The sequence below is a fragment of the Gekko japonicus genome, unplaced genomic scaffold, assembly GCF_001447785.1.
Source record: "Gekko japonicus isolate JY-2015 unplaced genomic scaffold, Gekko_japonicus_V1.1 scaffold1, whole genome shotgun sequence".
NCBI lineage: Eukaryota > Metazoa > Chordata > Lepidosauria > Squamata > Gekkonidae > Gekko > Gekko japonicus.
In genome coordinates this window covers 2,670,828-2,691,319 of record NW_015164181.1, presented here as the reverse complement: position 1 = coordinate 2,691,319, position 20,492 = coordinate 2,670,828, and the positions used below count along the sequence as shown (strand labels likewise).

General features: G+C 48.5%; 1 protein-coding gene across 1 annotated transcript in view; it reads left to right on the top strand.

The window, feature by feature from the left end:
* Positions 1-4,254, top strand: part of DTX2 (deltex 2, E3 ubiquitin ligase) — a 38,181-nt gene extending 33,927 nt beyond the window's left edge. Inside the window, 1 exon segment of the mRNA XM_015408000.1 lies at positions 3,563-4,254. Coding sequence (XP_015263486.1) covers positions 3,563-3,787 — 225 coding nt within the window. The 3' untranslated portion in view covers positions 3,788-4,254.
* Positions 4,255-20,492: the final 16,238 nt, after the last annotated feature.

The following is a 20,492-nucleotide window of genomic DNA, read 5'->3' as shown; positions in this document are numbered from 1 at the left end:
ATTACTGTTCACGTTAACCCTTGAGGGGGGGCCCAGGGATGTTCTGCCTGACAACATCTTTCATGCATTATGAAGTAAACAGGCTGGGTCCGTGGTATTAAGGGGCTGCCAAATCCATGAACAGAAGGAGCAGGGCTATTTTGGGGCAGGAACGCACAGGAACGGAGTTCCGGCTGGCTCCTAAGTTGGCCACACCCAGCTGGAACTCATTAGCATAATAGGCCACACCCAACAGCAGGAACTCATTAGGATTGGCTACATTAGGGGTGTGTGGCCTAACATGCAAAGGAGTTCCTGCAACAAAAAAAGCCCTGGGTTTTGACCACAAACAAGGTAAACAGAATAAGAAGCAAAAGGTGGTTGTGGCTGGATGACCACACTTCTGGTAACATGGGAATGTTGCCTAATATGCTAATGAGTGGTGCAGTCAGGGGGTGTGGCCTATTATGCTAATGAGTTCCTGCTGGACCTTTTCTACAAAAAAAGCCCTGAGAAGGAGCTGCCTTACGCTGAATCGGGCCCTTGATCCATCCAGGCCAGTATCGTCTACTCCAGGGGTGGCCAAACTTGCTCAGCATAAGAGCCACATAGAATAAATGTCAGATGTTTGAGAGCCACAAGACGTGAATAAATATTATATGCACGTTTTTATTTTAAAATATGCAAATTTGCTTTCTTATTAACATTAAACGAGACTGCCAAAAATAAAAACAGATACAGAGAATGGTTTTTGTTTGCTAATGATATTTACTTGTCTAAGAGAGAGAGAGAAAGAGAGAGGTGGAAAGAAAGAATGAAAGGGGTGGAAAGAGAGAGAGAGAAACAAGGAAAGCAAATAGACAGGAAGGAGGGAAGAAAAGCATGCCTCCCTTTCGCTTCCCCAGCCGCCCTGCTGGGAGCCGCACAATATGTGTAAAAGAGCCACATGTGGCTCCCGAGCCACAGTTTGGCCACCCCTGGTCTACTCAGACTGGCAGCGGTTCTCCAGAGTCTCAGGCAGAGGTCTTTCCCATCAACTACTGCCAGATCCTTTAACTGGGGATGCCGGGGACTGAACCTGGGACCTTCTGCAATGCCAAGCAGATGTTCTACCACCGATCCACAGCCCCTCCCCTTCTGTCCCAGAACTCCATTGGTGGGGGAGGGGGTATGTTGAATGACACTAATGTGGTGCTCTTTTTGCATACCTTAATCCTATTTCTAAAACTAAGGAGCTTAAGAAAAAAATATATTACCCTGCTTTGGTTTGAGCGATGTTTGGATGGCAGAGAGATGGAATTAGGATGAGTTGGTGCTAGTTTGGGCTACGGGGTGGCCTGGGAAGGGGTGAGAAATTTGGTGATTTTGTGGCAGGAAGTTTGGCTTACTGGCAATGCTCCCTCTCAGCTGTGAAGTCTTGTGAGCAAAAATTCTACTTTGGTTTTTTATATATATACATAACCCTTTTTATTTTATAACAACAACAACAAATAAACAAACACGAACCGAGACAAAACAAATCTACAACACAAACATAAAATAGGAGAATCTAACCGTTAAGTATCTCTTAAATTTTTCTCTAAACACAAGTTTCTACACCTTATAATGTTTTAAAATCTTGCACATATTACTATCAGCGTTATTATGTTCTTTATATTTTCTACTTCGGTTGTTTACAAAGTTCATCTATATATCTAATAGTGAAGGCGCCCCCTGCGTGCGGATATCCGGCGCAAGCGCAGGGAACTCTCTTGGAACGGCTTCAGCGGTGGCGGGAGGGGTAGGGGGAAAAGGCTTGGCTGACCGGTGAGGCCTCACCACCGCCGCTGGCGGGGGAGGAAGGAGAAAGTTTGGCGGGCCGGGAAGGAGGAAAGCTTGGCGGGCCAGCAAAGCCTCGCCAACGCCACCGGGGGGAGGAGAAAGTTTGGCGGGCCGGTGAGGCCTCACCACCGGGGGGGGGAGGAGGGAGGGAGAGAAGGAGAAATTTCGGTGGGCTGGCAAGGTGTTGCCGCCAAGGGGGGAAGCTTGGTGGGCCGGCGAAGCGCTGCCGCCGGGGGAGGGAAGTTCAGCAGTCCGGTGCTAGGGTTGGGGAAGCTTGGTGGGCCGTGGTCAGGCCTCGCCGTGGGTGCCAGGGACGGGTGGAGGGGACACGGGAGAAGGCTCACCTGCGGCGGTTTCTCTCGTGGAGCGTCTCCCCCCTCCCCCCCGTGAGTATCGCGGGTCCCCCTTCTTGTTTAATATATTCTTCAATCCATCTGTAGAATCTTCACCACGTATTTTCAAAATGTTCTCTCTTTTTTTTGGTCCTTTTAAAAGTGAGCTACTGGCATTAAAGCTCTGAGTGAGCGATTTGGCTACTGCATAAATTAGTTTGCTCTGGAGTCACTGTTCCTGAGCTAAGACAAAAATGTGAACCAGAGGCTCAAAAACTGTGAGTTAGCTCACACTACCTTAGCTTAGAGGGAACACTGCTTACTGGTAGTGGTGTCTCTGGTCCAAAGGATATCTAGCTGCAGAGTCGGGGGGGGGGGATGTGTTCTATCTGAGCCCCTGGCATGCTAGTGCTAATTAGTGGAAATAGTTCTAGGCTCGTTGGGCCAATGGCTGGCATAAGTTGGCTTGCTGTGTCTAGGGTCTTGGACAGAGACCCCCTGACAAATATTTGCATTTATGTGTGTTAGATTAAAGAATAACATCAGTGTAAGTCGGTCTGTGGGGTGCTCAGAATGGAGAGTGAGGAGAGCCGAAGAGCCCTCTTGGATCAGACCGGTACCCATCAAGGCCAGCATCCTGTTTCCTGCAGTGCCGTGCTTCTAGGACGACCACAAATGACCCTCTTCACTGTATGTGTCCCCCTGGGTATGCCAGGCTAAACCTGGCAGCCAGCAGGAGGGTTGGGGCCCGGGGAGCAGCGATATTGGGGGGCGTGGCACAGGAATTGCCGGAAATCAAATGATAAAAGCTAGAGCTGTAGTATTTCACTTCTGGGTTTTGTCTAGAAATGACATAGTGACATTGGGGAGGTTGCTTTAAAAATATATATATATATCCCGCCACTTTGGGGGGCTGAGCAGCACAACCCCAGGTAGCCACGTTATTGTGTCTGTCACGGTAGAAAAGAGCATGAGACCAGTAGCACCGTAAAGGACTAACATCATTTGTGGCAGGGCAGGCGCTTTCATGAGTCACTGCTCACTTCTTCAGATGCCGCTAGAATGTGAGTCCATCTCTCCTTATGACTGGAGAGCAGAATGATTTCTGATGCTGAATGACAATAGCAGGCGTGTTTGGTTTTTGTGTGATATGCAGAGGGTTAGTAGCATTGGAAACCTAGGTCCGGATTCAGTTCAGGAGGATGCATTGTCTTGAGTTGCAATTCAGCAGTCTGAATTCACGGAACTGGCGCTCCAAGGCAGGCTGCCTCTCAGGATGGAGTTTTCATTTAGCTACTGTGACTAAGAGCCACTAATATGGCCTATACCCCTTTGTATGTCTTGACCTCCCTGTGACCCCATCAGACCCACCCCGCTGTGTCTCTCTCACATGTGGGAAGGTCTTCTCACCTTGGCTCGTCTCCCCCCAGGTGCTGGAGCTCCTCAGAGTGGCTTGGAAGAGGCGTTTGATCTTCACCATCGGGACGTCCAGCACGACGGGGGAGAGCAACACCGTGGTGTGGAACGAGATCCACCACAAGACGGAGATGAGCTCCAACGCCTCGGGCCACGGCTACCCAGACCCCAACTACTTGGACAACGTGTTGGCCGAGCTTGCGGCTCAGGGTGTCACAGAGGACTGCTTGAGATCCTGAATGTGCCCCCAGTCCAATCTTGGAAGTGGCCAGCGACAGACATCGGCTGTCACCCCTGTTGCCTTAAGCTTGTTTGCCCTTTTCTGAGCAATAACACGGTCTCTGGGATCGTCCAACCTGGCTGTGGAGACTGAGGTCTATATATACATATACTTACACCTATAAAAATCTTTCTCCCCCCCCTGTCTTTTTAAGGGCTCCTGATTCTGACCCACCTTGAATGTACATGGGAAGGCATCCTCCCTCCTATTGGAGGGCAGCGTAAAAGGACAGAACGGCTTAGCTCCGTCCTCGTATTCTTCCACCGTATGGTTGCTGTTACCCCCAAGTGTCCAGGGGTGGGGAGGGAAGGAGGGCAGCTTTTCTTTGTCTCCCCCCTCCCCTCATATCTTCCACAAGCCAGGCACTGCTGATGCACTTTGAGGGGAACTAGCCTCTTCTTGTAGGGGAAAAAAAGGATTTCTACCTGCCCGTGTGCTTATGAACTTAATAAAAAAGTTCAGTTCGGTTGAAGAAGAAGCAGAGAGTTGTAATCTGATGCCGTAGGCCACCTCCAAAAAGTTAATCATGGTAGTTGGGGCATGCTACTCTTTTGTGGGGCACTTCAAGGGGGCTCTCAACCCACCTGTGGCTTCCTGCTATGGGGAAATACGTCGGGGGACATGCAGAGTGGGGTTTCCTCCCTAGCCTCCTCTGCTGCCGTGCACCCCCCATTTTGCTCTCTTCTTCACGCAAGAGTCCAAAACCTTGGTAGAACTGGCACAGTACTGCAGTGCTCTTTTTGAAGAAGAGACAAATACCACTTTTATCTGAGGAGCCAGCCTGACCATGTGAGCAACTCAGAGGAGGCAGGCAGAATGTCTTATGGAAACTCCCAGGCATGGAAAGTTTTTCTTTAGTGATTTATTGCAAATGCAAATCAAAATGAGGCTGGCATCAAAAGGACTCTAATCTGGGAGAACCGGGTTTGATTCCCCGCTCCTCCACTTGCAGCTGCTGGATGACCTTGGGCAAGCCATAGTTCTGGCACAGCTGTTCTTGAAAAAGAGCAGTTTCTGTCAGAGCTCTCTCAGTCCCACCTATCTCACAGGGTGTCTGTGGTGGGGAGGGGAAGGGAAAGGAGTTTGTGAGCCGCTCTGAGACTCCCTTGGGTAGTGAAGGGTGGGGTATAAATCCAATCTCTTCAGGGCCGGCCAAGGTTTTCCTGCGCTCTAGGCGAGTGCAGATGGCAACCTCCCGGCGGGGCCTGGAGACCTCTCCGCTGGAACCAGGCAGGCTGGGAGGAGGGGAAGTCCCTCGGCTTGACCGCCCCTCCCTGAAAGGAAGGCCAGCCGGGTGCTCGCTCTCCGTCACCCTCGCGGCCTGGGGGGCTGGGTTCTGGTAGGGGTGGCCCACTCCTGGCCGCCGGGCCCCCGCAGCGAAGGACAGCAGCGTGGCTGTGGCGGGCAGAGGAAGGGAGACCTCTAAGTAATACCAGGGTCATGACGCAGAGGCAGGCAATGGGAAACCTCCTCTGAAAGTCTCTTGCCTTGAACACCCCACAGGATTGCCATAAGTCAGCTGTGATTTGACAACACTTTCCACCACAAATGCATGACTAAGCAACAACAAGACAGAACACACAAGCCGTAATTAGAACCGCACTAAGAACAACGGTCGATAACGGACTTTGCAAATGTGAATAAAACCATCAGCATTATGCAAAGGGGTAAAAGTTCCTAAAGTGTTTCAAAGTGGTTTTGACAGGTTTCCAGAAGGCCAAAAACGCGGGAGCATAATGGACCTTGTCTTTCAAAAGCAACGGGGGGGGGGGGGGGAAAAAACCCTCAATAGTCCTGTCCTACATATCCGCCAACCTCACCTCTGTTCATGTGACTATGCAGAACAGGAACTAGTGACTTGATCTCTAATCCTGGGCAGAATCCCCAATACAGAGTGCACAACACTTGCGTACAGGCTGTGGGTCACCGAGCAAATTGGTCAGGAAGAATCAGGAAACTCGATTCCTTCATAGTGAATAATAGGTTCGTGACTTAACTGCTAGGAGGAAAACCTACGCGTGAGAGACTTTAGGGGTATTTGGGGTGTGGCTATCTTATACAGGCCCAACTCACATGGCTCTGTGGAAACCGTTTAAGTTGTTCCCCCTGAAGGCGTGGTATGAATGCTTCTGAGTTTAGGATGAATTTCCCACATAAATAATTGTGGCAACCCTGTATTACATTTGTTCATATTGTAAGGTTGGGTCCTGGGCGTGCAGCCATTAATTCATACATTATCTTTCCTGAGGACGTAACAAACATTGCTAAAACAAAGCAAACAGGTGTTTTGCAGAAACAGGCCTGCTTTCGTTCAGTCATCTGTAAGGTTAACAGAAGCAGCATGGCGTAGTGGTTAAGAGCAGTGGATTTTAATCCGGAGAACTGTGTTTGATTCCCCCCTCCTCTTCCGCAGGAAGTCTGCTGGGTGACTTCAGGCCAGTCACAGTTCTCTCAGAACTCTCTCAGCCCCTTAATTACCTCACAAGGTGCCTGTTGTGGGGAGAGGAAGGGCAGGCGATTGTAAGCCAGTTTGGTATAGTGGTTAAGTGCACGGACTCTAATCTGGGAGAAGCGGGTTTGATTCCCCACTCCTCCACTTGCACCTGGCTGGATGACCTTGGGCAAGACTTTGTTCTGATAAGAGCTGTCCTTGAAAAAGAGCAGTTTCTGTCAAAAGCTCTCTCAGCGCCACCTCCCTCACAGGCAATGTTCCCTCTAAGCTATGGAGTCTTGTGAGCAAAAATTCTACTCTGTGAACTACTGGCATTAAAGTTGTGAGCGAGTAATTTGGCTACTGCATACATCAGTGTGCTCTGGAGCCATCCTTCCTGAGCTAAGACAAAAATCTGTGAGCCGGAGACTAAAAACTGAGCTAGCTCACAGTAACTCAGCTTAGAGGGAACACTGCTCACAGGGTGTCTGTTAGGGGAAGGGGAAGGAGTTTGTAAGCCGCTCTAAGACACCTTTGGGTAGTGAAGGGCGGGGTATAAATCCAATCTCTTCTCCTCTTCTTCTTTGAGACTCCTTAAGGTAGAGAAAAGTGGGGTATAAAAACCAGCTCTTCTAACAGTCAGGGTCTGTGACAAACCGTTTTGGCTTTATTCTTCTGCCATGTTTGCTGTTCATCAGAGGTTAGGGTTCCAGCACCCTCTGATGTCCAAAGAATGCCAGAGAGAAAGCAACCCTCCCTACCAATCTACCTTTTGGGTTGGCGGGTTGCTTTTAAGGAAAAAACTGGATCTCAACCTTACAGATCAAAAGTGCTTTCTTTGAAGGCACTCCCCCCCCCCAAGCCAAAACTTTTAATTAATTAATGTCATTTACCCCCTGCCTCGGGACCCAGCATGACTTACATCATTCTCCATTTTACCCTCACAACAACCCTGTGCGGTTGAGAGTGTGTGACTAGGTCACCCAGCAAGCTTAGACGAAAGGGGGGATTTGAACCTGGGGCCTCCCACGCCAACACTTTAACCGATACCCTACACTGGCTTCTTTTTGAACCTGGGTTAAAACTATACACACGCGATGTGCACGAGATCTGCCCTTCTGTGTCTTTCCCCAGAGGCTGTTCTGAGAAATCTGCCTCCCCATTGCTACATACGCTCTGGGGTTCAAATTCCTGCCCTCTTCTCAGATATGTAGCAGCAAATCCCCCTTTCCCCAGCTGCCTCATATATCTGGCTCCAGCACGCCAACCTTTCCTCTCCCCCCCCCCTTCCCCCAGGACTTGATGGATTTATTAGACGTTTCTCGTTCCAAGAGAATCTCGTTTTTGCCAGTGATCCTTTTATGGGAAATACTGATCTGAGATTATTTCAAGCAAGGGTCACACAAAACGGGGGCAGGAAAAAATGTGTGAAAGACAGAAAATGAGGCTGGGGTTCCCAATGTCCAGGCCTCTAGTCCATCAAAATCCATGCTAGCTTTTTTTTCTCCAGGGTCTTCGCTCAATTATATTTTTGGGTGGGTCAAGCAACATCAGGCCACAATGACAGCCAATCAGCACACCATCTTGCTGGAACCCTCTAGAAAATTACCTCATCACCCCTGACTCCCCCCCTCCAATCCTGTGGGTTCTCGTGAGAAGCTAATTACCGCGTCTCGTGGAGATGAGAAGGGCTATGTAAGCCCAGAGATCAATTTGTAACACTTGCCGAATGGAACAAGCCCATCACTATTCACATTGACCCTTGAGGGGGAAAGCCAGGGGTGCTTCTGAAGCCAGGGCTTCTGATTTGCTACTGAAGTTCTAATTGACTGTGCGGATTAAAATAAAATTGTTTCAATGGCAGCCGCAACCAGTGTTTGTATGATTCTCACAGCTGCTTCCTAATGTATTTTTTAAAATTACTCCCGTTCTCCCCTGCCCTTGGGCTTCCTCTGTGTCTGTGGCTCCGCCTCCTGCAGCAGCCATGTATCAGAATTCCAGATGTGCCTGCAGGCTCAGAAAGGTGGGGGGCCTCTGAAATAAGGCATGCATAGGACATAAATAGAGGTTCAGCCAGCTTCCCCCCACACACACACACAATTGTTGCATATGAAGTACACCTTTGGTTCCTGAATTAAATGACAGGAAAATGCACTTTGCTTTAATCCCCTCCAAAGGTTTGAGTCTTGTGTTATGTCTTAAGAGTTGCCTGCCACGGAAGAGCCTACAATTGGTGTTTCTATATACTAATCTGGGTGTGCCTTGTTAATCAGAAGGCTTGGTCAGTCAGAGCAGACACTCATGCAGAGATTCAACAAGCTCCCTCTTCTGAGGGCAGGGTACTTTGCTGTGTCTCTTTGTTTAGAATGATTTGTCCAGTAGCATCTTATTCAACAAGACAGCAGAATTATTACCCGCCCAACCCTGGTGGGGGCTCATTGGGCAAAGAGTAGATCAACGTAGCAAATCATGCAGAGATGCATGGGATAGTCTTCTCTGTGGTGGGTAAATCTGCCATACCTTTTATGCGGGTAGCTGTATCATTCAGTCATACTTGATGCGGTGGTATGAACCTATCCCACGCCCTTGCAGAGGTTCATTGGAAGAGTGTAAGCTCAGAGCATAGACTCATACAGAGATTCAGTGAGCAGTCTCGGGATTGCTAACTGCTGTTGCATCTCTGTTTGAAGGGTGAAATTACATCCTATGCAGAGATGTGGCAGAAATGGCTGCCCATAAGGACATTCACTGGTGGCTGTGGAAAGTGCCATCAAGTCGCAGCTGACAGGCCAACCCCTGGTGGGGTTTTCAAGGCAAGAGAGTGGTTTGCCATTGCCTGCCTATGCATCACAACCCTGGTATTCCTTGGAGGAATCCCATCCAAATACTAGCCAGGGCCAACCCTGCTTAGCTTCTGAGATGTGATGAGATCACTACAAGGAGACAATACACCAGACAGAAATAAGAACATAAGAGACGTCAATGCTGAATCAGGCCAAAGGCCCATCTAGTCTAACACTCTGTCACACAGTGGCCAAAAATACCAGGTGCCATCAGGAGGTCCACCAGTGGGGCCAGGACATTAGAAGCCCTCCCACTGTTGCCCCCCCCAAGCACCAAGAAGACAGAGCATCACTTGCCCCAGAGCCCCTATCGATACTTTGTGGCTAATAGCCACTGATGGACCTCTGCTCCATATGCCTATCTAATTCCCTTTTGAAGCCGTTCATGCTTGTAGCTGCCACCACTTCCTGTGGCAGTGAATTCCATGTGTTAATCACTCTTTGGGTGAAGAAGTACTTCCTTTTATCCGTTCTAACCCGACCGCTCAGCAGTTTCATGGAGTGCCCCACGAGTTCTTGTATTGTGACTATAATATCCTTTTTAAGGTGTGGTGACCAGAACTGCACACAGTATTCCAAATGAGGTCTCACCATTGATTTATATAGGGGCATTATGATATTGGCTGATCTGTTTTCAATACCCTTCCTAATAATCCCCAGCATAGCATTGGCCTTCTTTATTGCAGTCACACACTGTCTCGACATTTTCAGTGAGTTATCCACTACAACTCCAAGATCTCTCTCTTGCTCAGTCTCTGCCAGTTCAGACCCCATCAATGTGTATTTATATTTAGGATTTTTGGCTCCAATGTGCATCACCTTGCACTTGGCCACATTGAACCCCATTTGCCATGTTGACGCCCACTTGCCCATCTTTGACAGATCCCTTTGGAGTGCCTCACAATCCTCACTGGTTTTCACCACCCTGAACAACTTTGTATCATCCGCAAATTTAGCCACTTCACTGCTTACTCCCATCTCCAAATCATTAATGAACAAGTTAAAAAGCAGTGGACCAAGTACTGATCCCTGTGGTACCCCACTGCTTACCACCCTCCACTGAGAAAATTGCCCATTTATACTCTCTGTTTTCTGTTAATTAGCCAGTTTTTGATCCATAAAAGGACTTGTCCTTTTATCCCATGATTTTTTAACTTACTTAGGAGCCTTTGATGAGGAACTTTATCAAAAGCTTTCTGGAAGTCCAGGTAAACAATATCTATTGGATCCCCCTTGTCCACATGTTTGTTCACCCCCTCAAAGAACATTAACAGGTTAGTGAGACAAGATCTTCCCTTACAGAACCCATGCTGAGTCTGCCTCAATAGGTTTTGTTCATCTATGTGCCTACTAATTCTTTCCTTAATAATGGTTTCCACCAATTTACCCGGTATCGACGTCAGACTGACTGGCCTGTAATTTCCCGGATCTCCTCTGGAACCCTTTTCAAAGATGGGAGTGACACTAGCTACCTTCCAGTCCTCAGGAATGGAAGCAGATTTTAAGGAAAGATTACATATTTTTGTCAGGAGATCCACAAGTTCACATTTGAGTTCTTTCAGAACTCTCGGATGTATGCCATCTGGGCCTGGTGATTTATCAGTTTTTAAGTTGTCTATCAGTTTTAGGACCTCCTCTCTCGTCGTCACCTCAATCTGGCTCAGGTCTTTCAACACCCCTCCCGAAATCAGCGGTTCTGGAGTGGGCACAGATGCCACAGGTAAACTCTGCATGGTACTTTGGGGGTCACAGAGACTCTTTCTCACTGCACACTTTGGACATTGCCAGTTTAGGGATAAGAATGGGCTCAGACTTCTCTTCCTGAATTATGGGCTCCGCAAGATTACCACCCTGTGTTGCAGAACAAGGCTGGCAGCATAACTTGTGTGGCAGGTAAGGCAGCCGGACATTTTACAAACAAGCCCTCATTCCTGGATCCAGACAGGTCCATCAGCATTTCTCAGATGCCTCGGCTTCTCTTGCAGGCACCAGTTTCCACTGGCCGATGCTGGAGTGCTGGAGCTTGCCTACATATATAATCCTATTTGTGCTAAAATGCCTTTCGCAAAGCCAGCCTTAAACTGTAACACGTTAGGATGATCGTCAAATTATTAGAGCATTCACACACGTTTCTAGATTCCCCATAAAGACTACCAAAGGATAGCAACTGCATAGCTATTCTACGTTTTGTTTAAGTTTCAAAAATAATCTCGTCTTCCATCCCTTCAGTTCCACCGTCTTCAGCCCATGGGCCTGACCCTCAGGTAGATGGCAGAGCAAATCGCTGTGGAATATGTTGGTTCCGGTTTCGTGTGTGTGTGTGGTTTGTGTTTGTGACTTGAGGAACAGCCTGCTGTGTAAAGAGTAAGGCTGCCAAGCCTTCTGCCTCTCCATGGACACATGGCTGAGAGGAACAGCAAGAGGGCAAAGGTGAGGTCACTCCATAGCGAAGAGATTCTTCTGTGGTTCTTGCACTTGGCTCTTCGCTGTGGTCCACCACCCAATGCTTGGCTGGTGCTTCCTGACCCCAGCTTTTTTGGGCAGAGTTGTCATCTCAACATCAGTGCGGTCATAACCCTGGCTCCTTGGTTCTTTTACTGTGGCTTCCCGTCACATGACTCTGGTGTCACATGACTTCCTGTCATGCTCTTGCGGGATCTGGAAAGACGGCTGTTTTAGTTCTAAATATCCCCTATGACTAAAGGGAAGGAATGGATTCAACTGTTCCTCTTTCCTATTTCCTTTGCCTTCCCCTCTTTCCACATCCTCCTTCGTTTGTTGCTTTCACAGGCTCTTTAGGGCTCAGCCCTGCCTTCTGCCCGCACTTTGCACATCCATGATGATTTATACAATAATTCCCATGCAATACAGCATCAGTTCTGTTGTGTAGTGGGTGCGACGCATTGAATGATCAGAAAACAGCGTGATTCTCAGCACATGTTTACTAGTACACAACATAACACAGATTACCGGCCTATGTGGCCAACTATATACTGTCCTGTGGACCACCCACAGGTCCCACTGGAGGGTTTAAACTTCCCGCCAAGGTCCCTATTGGTGACCGCTTGAGGTTTCAGGATCCTAGTCCCTATTGCCTACTGAGAGCCAAGCTCTAGAATGAGTCGCTGGTGCCTAGTGCCGGTCAGCGGACATAACTATACCATCTAGAAAAGCTACAGGTTTGCAGCAGTGGGCAACTGGTAGCCCTGGATGCAAATCTCGCCTGTGGGTGATTACTAGTTAATTATTTCTAACATCCTTTCGCTCTAGGTAGCTCCAAGAGCAGCAAAAATAGTCAAAAACATAGGTGTCATTGTGTGTGTTACTTCCAACTTGTGATGACCCCCAGGGGTCGTTTCGTAGAAAAAGAGCTAGGGGAACTCATTAGCATAACTCATTAGCATATGCCACACCCCCTGACATCACTGGAACTGTGTCATAAGGCCACACACCCCGCCCCCAACGGTCCCGGCCGCCGCCGCCGGCCTTGCAGCTCCACTGCCAAGCCCCATGAGGGGCCCGGCGGTGGACCTGCAAGACCAGCGAGAGTGCAAGGAAGCCCCGCGAAGACCCTCCCTGGCCCCAGGCAGGCAGGGGTGGGGAGAGGCAGGGAGGAAGCAACTTACCCTCCCTCTTCTCCTGCCTCCTCCTGGCTGAATGAGGGCCGGAAGCGGGGCGGCCGGAAGCGGGGGGCGGGGCTTCGTCATGTGCCCCGCACCTCACCCAGGGGAACTGCGACCCCCCGTGATCCCCCCAGAAATGACATCTGATGACCCCATGAATGAATGACCTCCAAAATATTAACAGCCTTGCTTAGGTCTTGCAATCTGAGGGCTGTGGCTTTCTTGATTGAGTCCGTCCATCTCGCGTTGGGTCTTCCTCTATTCCTGCTGCCTTCGACTTTTCCTAGCATTACTGTCTTTTTTAGGTGGGTAGCCATGTTGGTCTGAAGCAGCAGAACAGAGTTGGAGTCCAGTGGGGCAGTGGTTAAGTGTGCGGACTCTAATCTGGGAGAACCGGTTTTTGATTCCCCCACTCCTCCACTTGCACCTGCTGATGTGACCTTGGGTCAGTCACAAGCTTTGGCACAGCTGTTTTGCTGCCTTCAACTTTTCCTAGCAGTATTGCCTTTCCCAGTGACTCTGGTGTTCTCATAACATGACCAAGGTACAATAGCCTCAGTTTAGTCATTTTAGCTTCTAGGGAGAATTCAGGCTTGATTTCATCTAGAACCCACTTACTTATCTTTTTGGCAGTCCATGGCACCTATAAAACTCCTCCAACACCCACATAATTTTACAGCGGCGTTTACATAGAGTCTGTTATAACTTATCTACTGTAGCCAGTATTCCTGGTGGTTCTAGGGCAGTGGTGGCGAACCTATGGCACGGGTGCCAGAGGTGGCACTTAGAGCCCTCTCTGCGGGCACGCATGCCATCGCCCCAGCCTGGCCCAGACAATCATTAAAGTGTCAAATTCTCTGCCAAATAATTTTAAGTAAATGAAAGCATTTGGAATTGCTTTCCTTACTTTGTTTGGAGCATCTTAAGTTAATGTATGAGTGTTTTTTTCTAAAGTAAAACCTCAGTATTCAGGTTAAATTGCCGTGTTGGCACTTTGCGATAAATAAGTGGGTTTTGGGTAGCAGTTTGGGCACTCGGTCTCTAAAAGGTTCACCATCACTGTTCTAGGGTCACCTGACAACCACCCACAGACCTTGTTGGTTTCCCCAGCCAAGCAAACCTTGTTGGTTTCCCCACAAGTTCTGTGGGGACATTTCATATCAAGAAAATCGCAGTGATGTGGAGAAGGTTTTAAACCACCCGTCCTCTAGCACCACAGTTGTGACCAGAGTTTGCATGAAGAGAATCCTCTTTGTTTGAGAACGTAAGTGTCTGGTGGGATTAAATCAAGGCCCACCTGCTCCAGCATTTTATTCAAGTAGGTGATCTACCCTGTTCCCCCGAAAATAAGACCTACCCCCAAAATAAGCCCTAGCAGGATTTCTATGCATTTGTGGTATAAGCCCTAGTGTGTCTTGAGAAAAAATAAATATAAGACAGCGTCTTATTTTCGGGGAAACACGGTACTAGTGGAGCACAACCTAAATTGTGCCACTTTGGTGTAGTGAGCCAGTTTGGTGTAGTGGTTAAGTGTGCAGACTCTAATCTGGGAGAACCGGGGTTTGATTCCCCACTCCTCCACTTGCACCTGCTGGATGATCTTGGGCAAGACATAGTTCTGGCACAACTGTTATTGAAAACGAGCAGTTTCTGTCAGAGCTCTCTCAGCCCCACCTACCTCACAGGGTGTCTGTCGTGGGGAGGGGGAGGGGAAGGGAAAGGAGTTTGTAAGCCACTCTGAGTCTCTTTTGGATAGTGAAGAGCGGGGTATAAATTTAATCTCTTCTCGTCTTCTTCTAAATAAGAACATGAGGTGCCCTGCCAGATCAGACCAGCGGTCCATCTAGTCTAGCCTCCACTTTCACACAGTGGCCAACCAGTGTCTCTGGAGAGCTTTCCCCTGATATTGTCTCTTAGCATTGGCATTCAGAGACTGCCTCTGAATGTGGAGGTTCCCTTTAGTTACCATGGCTACAGCGGGCACTGATGGACTTGTCTCCCGTGAATTTGTCTAACCCCCTTTCAACGCCATCCATGCTTGTGGCCATCGCTACATCCTCTGGTGGGGAATTCCACAATTTAATCACTTGCTGAGTGAAGAAGGGACTTCTTTTGCCTGTCCTGAGCAATGTTCCCTCTAAGCTGTGGAGTCTTGTGAGCAAAAATTCTTCTTTGTGAGCTGCTGGCACTAAAGTTGTGAGTGAGCAATTTGTCTACTGCATAAATTACTTGGCTCTGGAGCCATCCTTCCTGAGCTGAGACAAAAATGTGTGAGCCGGAGGCTAAAAAACTGTGAGCTAGCTCACACTAACTCAGCTTAGAGGGAACACTGGTCCTGAGTCTAGCTTCTGCCCACCCCAGTCTTGTGTGGCTTAGGGTTAGGGTTCCTGAGAATCCCTGAAATCCATGTTAAATTTGCAAAGTGCAGGTGCATATTTGCAATCTCCTAACAGTTAAGGTACAACATACATGTGTTAAAGAATCCTCGGTATGTACTTGTCCACTAAAGTACACAGTTTGATTCCAGTGGCTACTAAAGGACACAGATGCCTTGCTGAGTCATACCAAGGTCAATTTAATTCAGCGGGTGGTTCAGGTGGTCGTCTAACGGATCCTGATCTACCTTTTACTCACCTCTTCCCTATGTCATTCCCAGGAACAAGAGCACAAGAGTAGCCATTCTGGATCAGAGCAAGGGTCCATCTACTCTCGCATTCTGTTTCCAACAGTGGTTGCATGCCCACAAACAGTTTACATGCAGCATCTGGTATACTGTCTCTGAAAGCGGAAGTTCCATTCAGCTATCATGGCTAATAGTGGCAGACTTACCCTGAATGAATTGGTCTAACTATACCCATCAAAGCCAGAGGTCACTGTCAGATCCCCGCAGCAATCAGTTCCCAACAACTTTCATTCAAAAGAGCAAAGTTTATTGAGTACAGTAAAGGCAAGTCCTCTGTGCATACATTCTATGTTAGAACTACTGGGAAGTGCACCAGTGGGGAGTTATACGAAATTCAAAGGGATCCCTTGATGGCCCGGGTCCAATCAGGGGACAAGCAAAAGCCTGCCTAACCTAACAGGTCTACATTCACAGGGGAAAGCTGTAACAAGATACCAAGGTCACCAGCTGAGGCTACATAGATAAGAAGAGCATAGAAGAAACGAAACTTAAGATTCCAGTACGGAGGCAGACCAACATCTCCCCCCCCCCACAGTCATGGCAGCAATGCCAGAGGCCCAACTGCCAGTCATCAGCACACCTTGTGCCAATGAGTTTCACAGGTCAACTGCCTACAATGTAATGTAACATTTCCTTTTGTCTGTCTTTCAATCTCCTTTCATAGGGTGACCCCAAGTTCTAGTATTTGGGACATGGGAGGAAAGCGGATCCATTTTCTCTACACCATGCATTAATTCTGCAGGGCCTTACCATGCCACCCCCTTGGTTGCTGTTTTTCTAAACTGAAAAGCGCCCGATACCTGAGTCAGGCCTCCCAGGGCAGGAGCTACACCCCTGCGATCACTCCAGTTGCTGTCTTCTGCCCTCTCCGTCGCTGTTCCCAATCCTTTTTCGAGATGCAGCAACCAACCCAGTATTCCAAAAGCAGCCACATCAGGGAACTCCTATCAGGACCTTGTTACATGGGCCTCCTGCTTCCTCACCCTTTCACCCCTTTGGGGATGTGTTTGGTTCTCCTACTGCGTAACATTTCAGTGTTTTGTCTGTGCTGCAAAACCATTTTTGCTGTCCTGCCCCCCACTCCTGTCCCAACTTTGTTCCCCCAGGTATGCCCTGTTGTTTTGGAAGAACGGGACAGACCTGTTTGCTATCAGGGTCAAGATTCTTACACGAGAGGTCAGGAATGTTGCAAGCTGGCACCGGATGGGTTGAGGGCAGATCTCCCCCCTACACACACACAAGGCAAAAGAGATAAGGTGGTGGCCGGTTGGTTGGAAGAAGATCATTCCTCTTGCGGTCGTCTGCTCACTTGCACCCAGGACTGCAAGCAAGACAGAAGGGGGATTTTTTCACCAGTTCGGAGCATCTTCTAGTTTAGTTAGGAGAAACTTCTTGAGAAGAACTAGTCCCTGCTGGGATGGATTCTCTTCTGCTGCTGTTGCTGGCCAGTGTGGGGACTTTTGCTCAAATAGGTGATTTATTTCTTTCGATGCCATCTTTTTTCTTTTTTTTTTGTCTCTGGAAATGGAAGTTCTATTCAGCCATCATGGTTTATAACCAGCAGTGGACTGAATTTGTCTCGTCTCCTTTTTAAAAAGCTAATCTAGTGGCAATCTTGTGGTAGTGAGTTCCACAAGTTAACAGTGCTGTGTGAAGATGGTTTTCAGAGGGTAACCATGTTGGTCTGCAATAGAAGTTCTAAATTTGAGTCCAGTAACACCAGTTTGGTGTAGTGGTTAAGAGTGGCAGGACTCTAATCTGGAGAACCAAGTTTGTTTCCCCACTTCTCTACATAACACCAGCTGGATGACCTTGAGTCAGTCACAGTTCTCTCAGAGCTGTCCTCTCAAGAGCAGTCCTCTCAAGAGCTCTCTCAGACCCACCTACCTCACAGGGGGTCTGTTGTGGGGAGAGAAAGGGAAGGAGATTGTAAGCTGCTCTGAGACTCCAAGTGAAGGGCAGGGTATAAATCCAACTCATCTTAGAGACCAACAAGATTTTTTGAGTATAAGCTTATGCTTATTGTTAAGGGGCGTTTTACCACCTTTTTAACACTATGTTTTAGTCTGGAAAACTGTATTTATTTTAAGCTGCTTAATTAGCTATGTTTTTAATGCTCTGGGTGGTTGTTTTATATTGGGTTTTAACGAAAGAATTGTTAATGTTTTGTGTTTCTAAATATGTTTTATTTTGTCAGCCACCTCAGGCAGGTTCTCTGGAGAGGTGGCATAAAATTTTTGAGGATAAATAAAAATAAACTCATTTGGGTCCCTTTCCCCTCCCCTCCGAATCTCCCATTGTGTATTTTCAGAGGTGATCCCATACGTTCCTCGTGTCACAGACCAGGTCTTGGAAGGGAAGATCACTGCTAGTACCTTTGCCCTGGTCCCCCCAAACTGTGTCTTTGATTCACTGGTCAATACCACAGATGAAATCTGGCTGGTCGTTACCTTCACCAATGGTGAGTCCACACCACCATCAACCCAATGTTCTAGACTGGGTCTTTTTTAAAGCCGCATTCAATTGATGTTAAACTTGGGAAGGAAGAGGAATCGCCTTCAGATCCTCACTAACTCCCATTTGCTTGCAAAGTTTTCTGATTTAACTTCTTCTGACTTTCCTTTTTGACAGCTTTTCCAATTAGGGAGGCTGTTGTATTACAAAGTTTAGGACAGAAAGCGTCGTAGAGCATTGGAGAAGACTAAATAACTGCTAGCCTTGAAGTCTCAGCTTAAAGATTTAGGAACCAAGTAAAAATTACCTTCTGATTTCTGTTCTAATTATCCTTTATTTATGAAGTACCTTTCCCCAAGATGGCAGGTTTTCCCATCTGCTGGGAGATTTGGTCAAATGCAAATATATATTTGGATAAAGTTGAAAATGAATCTGCGGATGAACTACAGATTCTCTAATCAGTTGCCAAACTTAAGGATGGCAAATGTCTCTGTTCTTAGGGGTCGTTCACTCAGTTCTCCAGATATCTGAGTGCTAAAAGTCTCCCCCCCCCACGAAAACCTGCTCATGACAGGGTCTTTTCAGTTATGGCACCCCATTTCTGGAATGTCATCCCCAGTGAGGTCCTCCTGCCTAGCACTGTCTAGTTTGTTCCGTTCTGGAACGGCTCATTTTTACGGCTGCTATTGATTGGCTGCTGTGATGGGGGGGGGGGGTTTAATGCTATATTTTTGTACGCTCCTTTTAAAAAGTCCTGCTTGTTCTTTGGATTCTATTCTTATATGTCTCCTTGAGCATTCTTCAAGGTGTAGGTGTCTCAGTGTGACCTGCCTTCTTGATGGTTCCGCATAGGACATTTGGAAGCTGGAGGAGCGAGGCACGGCCGAGGGCTGTTGGTTGCTGCCCCAACAACAGGGCTAGAAGGAGAGGATTATGCCCATATTGTATATGGAGGGCTTAGTAGCTCACCTAAGGCCTCCTAGCAAGTTTGTGGCAGAGGTGAAATCTGAACCGAGAACCCTCCAGATCAGATCTCGTTCTTTCAACTAGGTCAGCTCTGGATTGAGAAATACCTGGAGCTGGAGGAACGTGGGGTGGGGGAGGGGAGGGACTCCAGTGTGTATAATGGCCATAGAGTCCATCTTCCAAAGCAGCCATTGTCTCCAGATGAACTGATCGCTGTCACCTGGAAATCAGTTGTGATTCCAGGAGATCTCCAGCCACCACCTGGAGGCTGGCAACCCTACTCTCAACCAATGTTCCCTCTAAGCTGTAGAGTCTTGTGAGCAAAAATTCTATTTTGTGAGCTACTGGCATTAAAGCTGTGAGTGAGTGATTTGGCTACTGCATAAATTAGCTTGCTCTGGAGCCCTCCTTCCTGAGCAAAGACAAAAATGGGTGAGCCGGAGGCTAAAAAAGCGTGAGCTAGCTCACACTAACTCAGCTTAGAAGGAACACTGCTCTCAACTAGTGTACTTTGTTGTTGTTGTTGTTCAGTTGCACAGTCGAGTCCGACTCTTCACGACCCCATGGGCCAGATCACGCCAGGCCTTCCTGTCTTCTGCCGTCCCCTGAAGTTTGCTCAATTTCATGTTCGTTGCATCTATGATACTGTCGAACCATCTCCTCCTTTGCCGTCCCCGTCTTCTTTGACCTTCAATCTTTCCCAGCATCAAGGTCTTCTAGTGTACTACCCAAACATGAAATCTCTGTCTAGAGCACTTTTACACACACTAAATCATGCACTTTCAATCCACGAACGTGGCTGAGGCTTTGGATGCTGTGGCTGGATGGTTGCGGCAGAGTCGGTTGAAGTTAAATCCATCGAAGACGGAGGTCCTGTACCTGGGTCAAGGGGGGTTGGATGGGGGCACCAGGCTCCCCACACTGGAGGGGGCGCCTTTGGTGCCAGCCCAGACAGTGAGGAGTCTGGGAGTGACACTGGATGCCCCTCTCTCCATGGAGGCCCAGGTTGCCGCAGTTGCCAGCTCTGCGTTTTTCCATCTTAGGCGGATCAGGCTACTGAAGCCCTATCTGTCCCCCCAAGACCTAGCGACGGTGACCCATGCAGTGGTCACTTCCAGACTTGATTACTGCAGCTTGCTCTGCGCAGGCTTACCCTTGAGGCTGATCTGGAAATGACAACTGGCGCAGAATGCGGCGGGGCGCCTGCTGACGTCAACACCTGTGCGGGCTCACGTTAGGCACGTGCTCCGCCAACTGCATTGGTTGCCAGTTGAGTACCAGGTTCACTTCAAGGTGCTGGTTTTGACCTTCAAAGCCATATATGGCCTGGGACCAGGAGTCATTTCCTGCAGGAGCGTGCAGGAGCAGAGCTCCGGCAGTAAAGAGCCCACCCCCTGCTCCCAGCAGCCCTCAGTCAGAGCAAGAAGCAGCCAGGTAAGCTGCAGAGCGCCCCCCGGTCCAAAACAGTCCAGTGGCACCTTTAGGACCAGGTTTTATTCAGGTACAAGCTCTCCCTCCTCTGCAAGGACAGATCTGCACGTTCCCCCCCCCATAGCTAGCAATCCAAAACAGTCCAGTGGAGCCTGAGCAGTGGGTGTTGCCTTCTGACACACTTCCGGTGATGTCAGGGGGTGTGGCATATGCAAATAAGTTATGCTAATGAG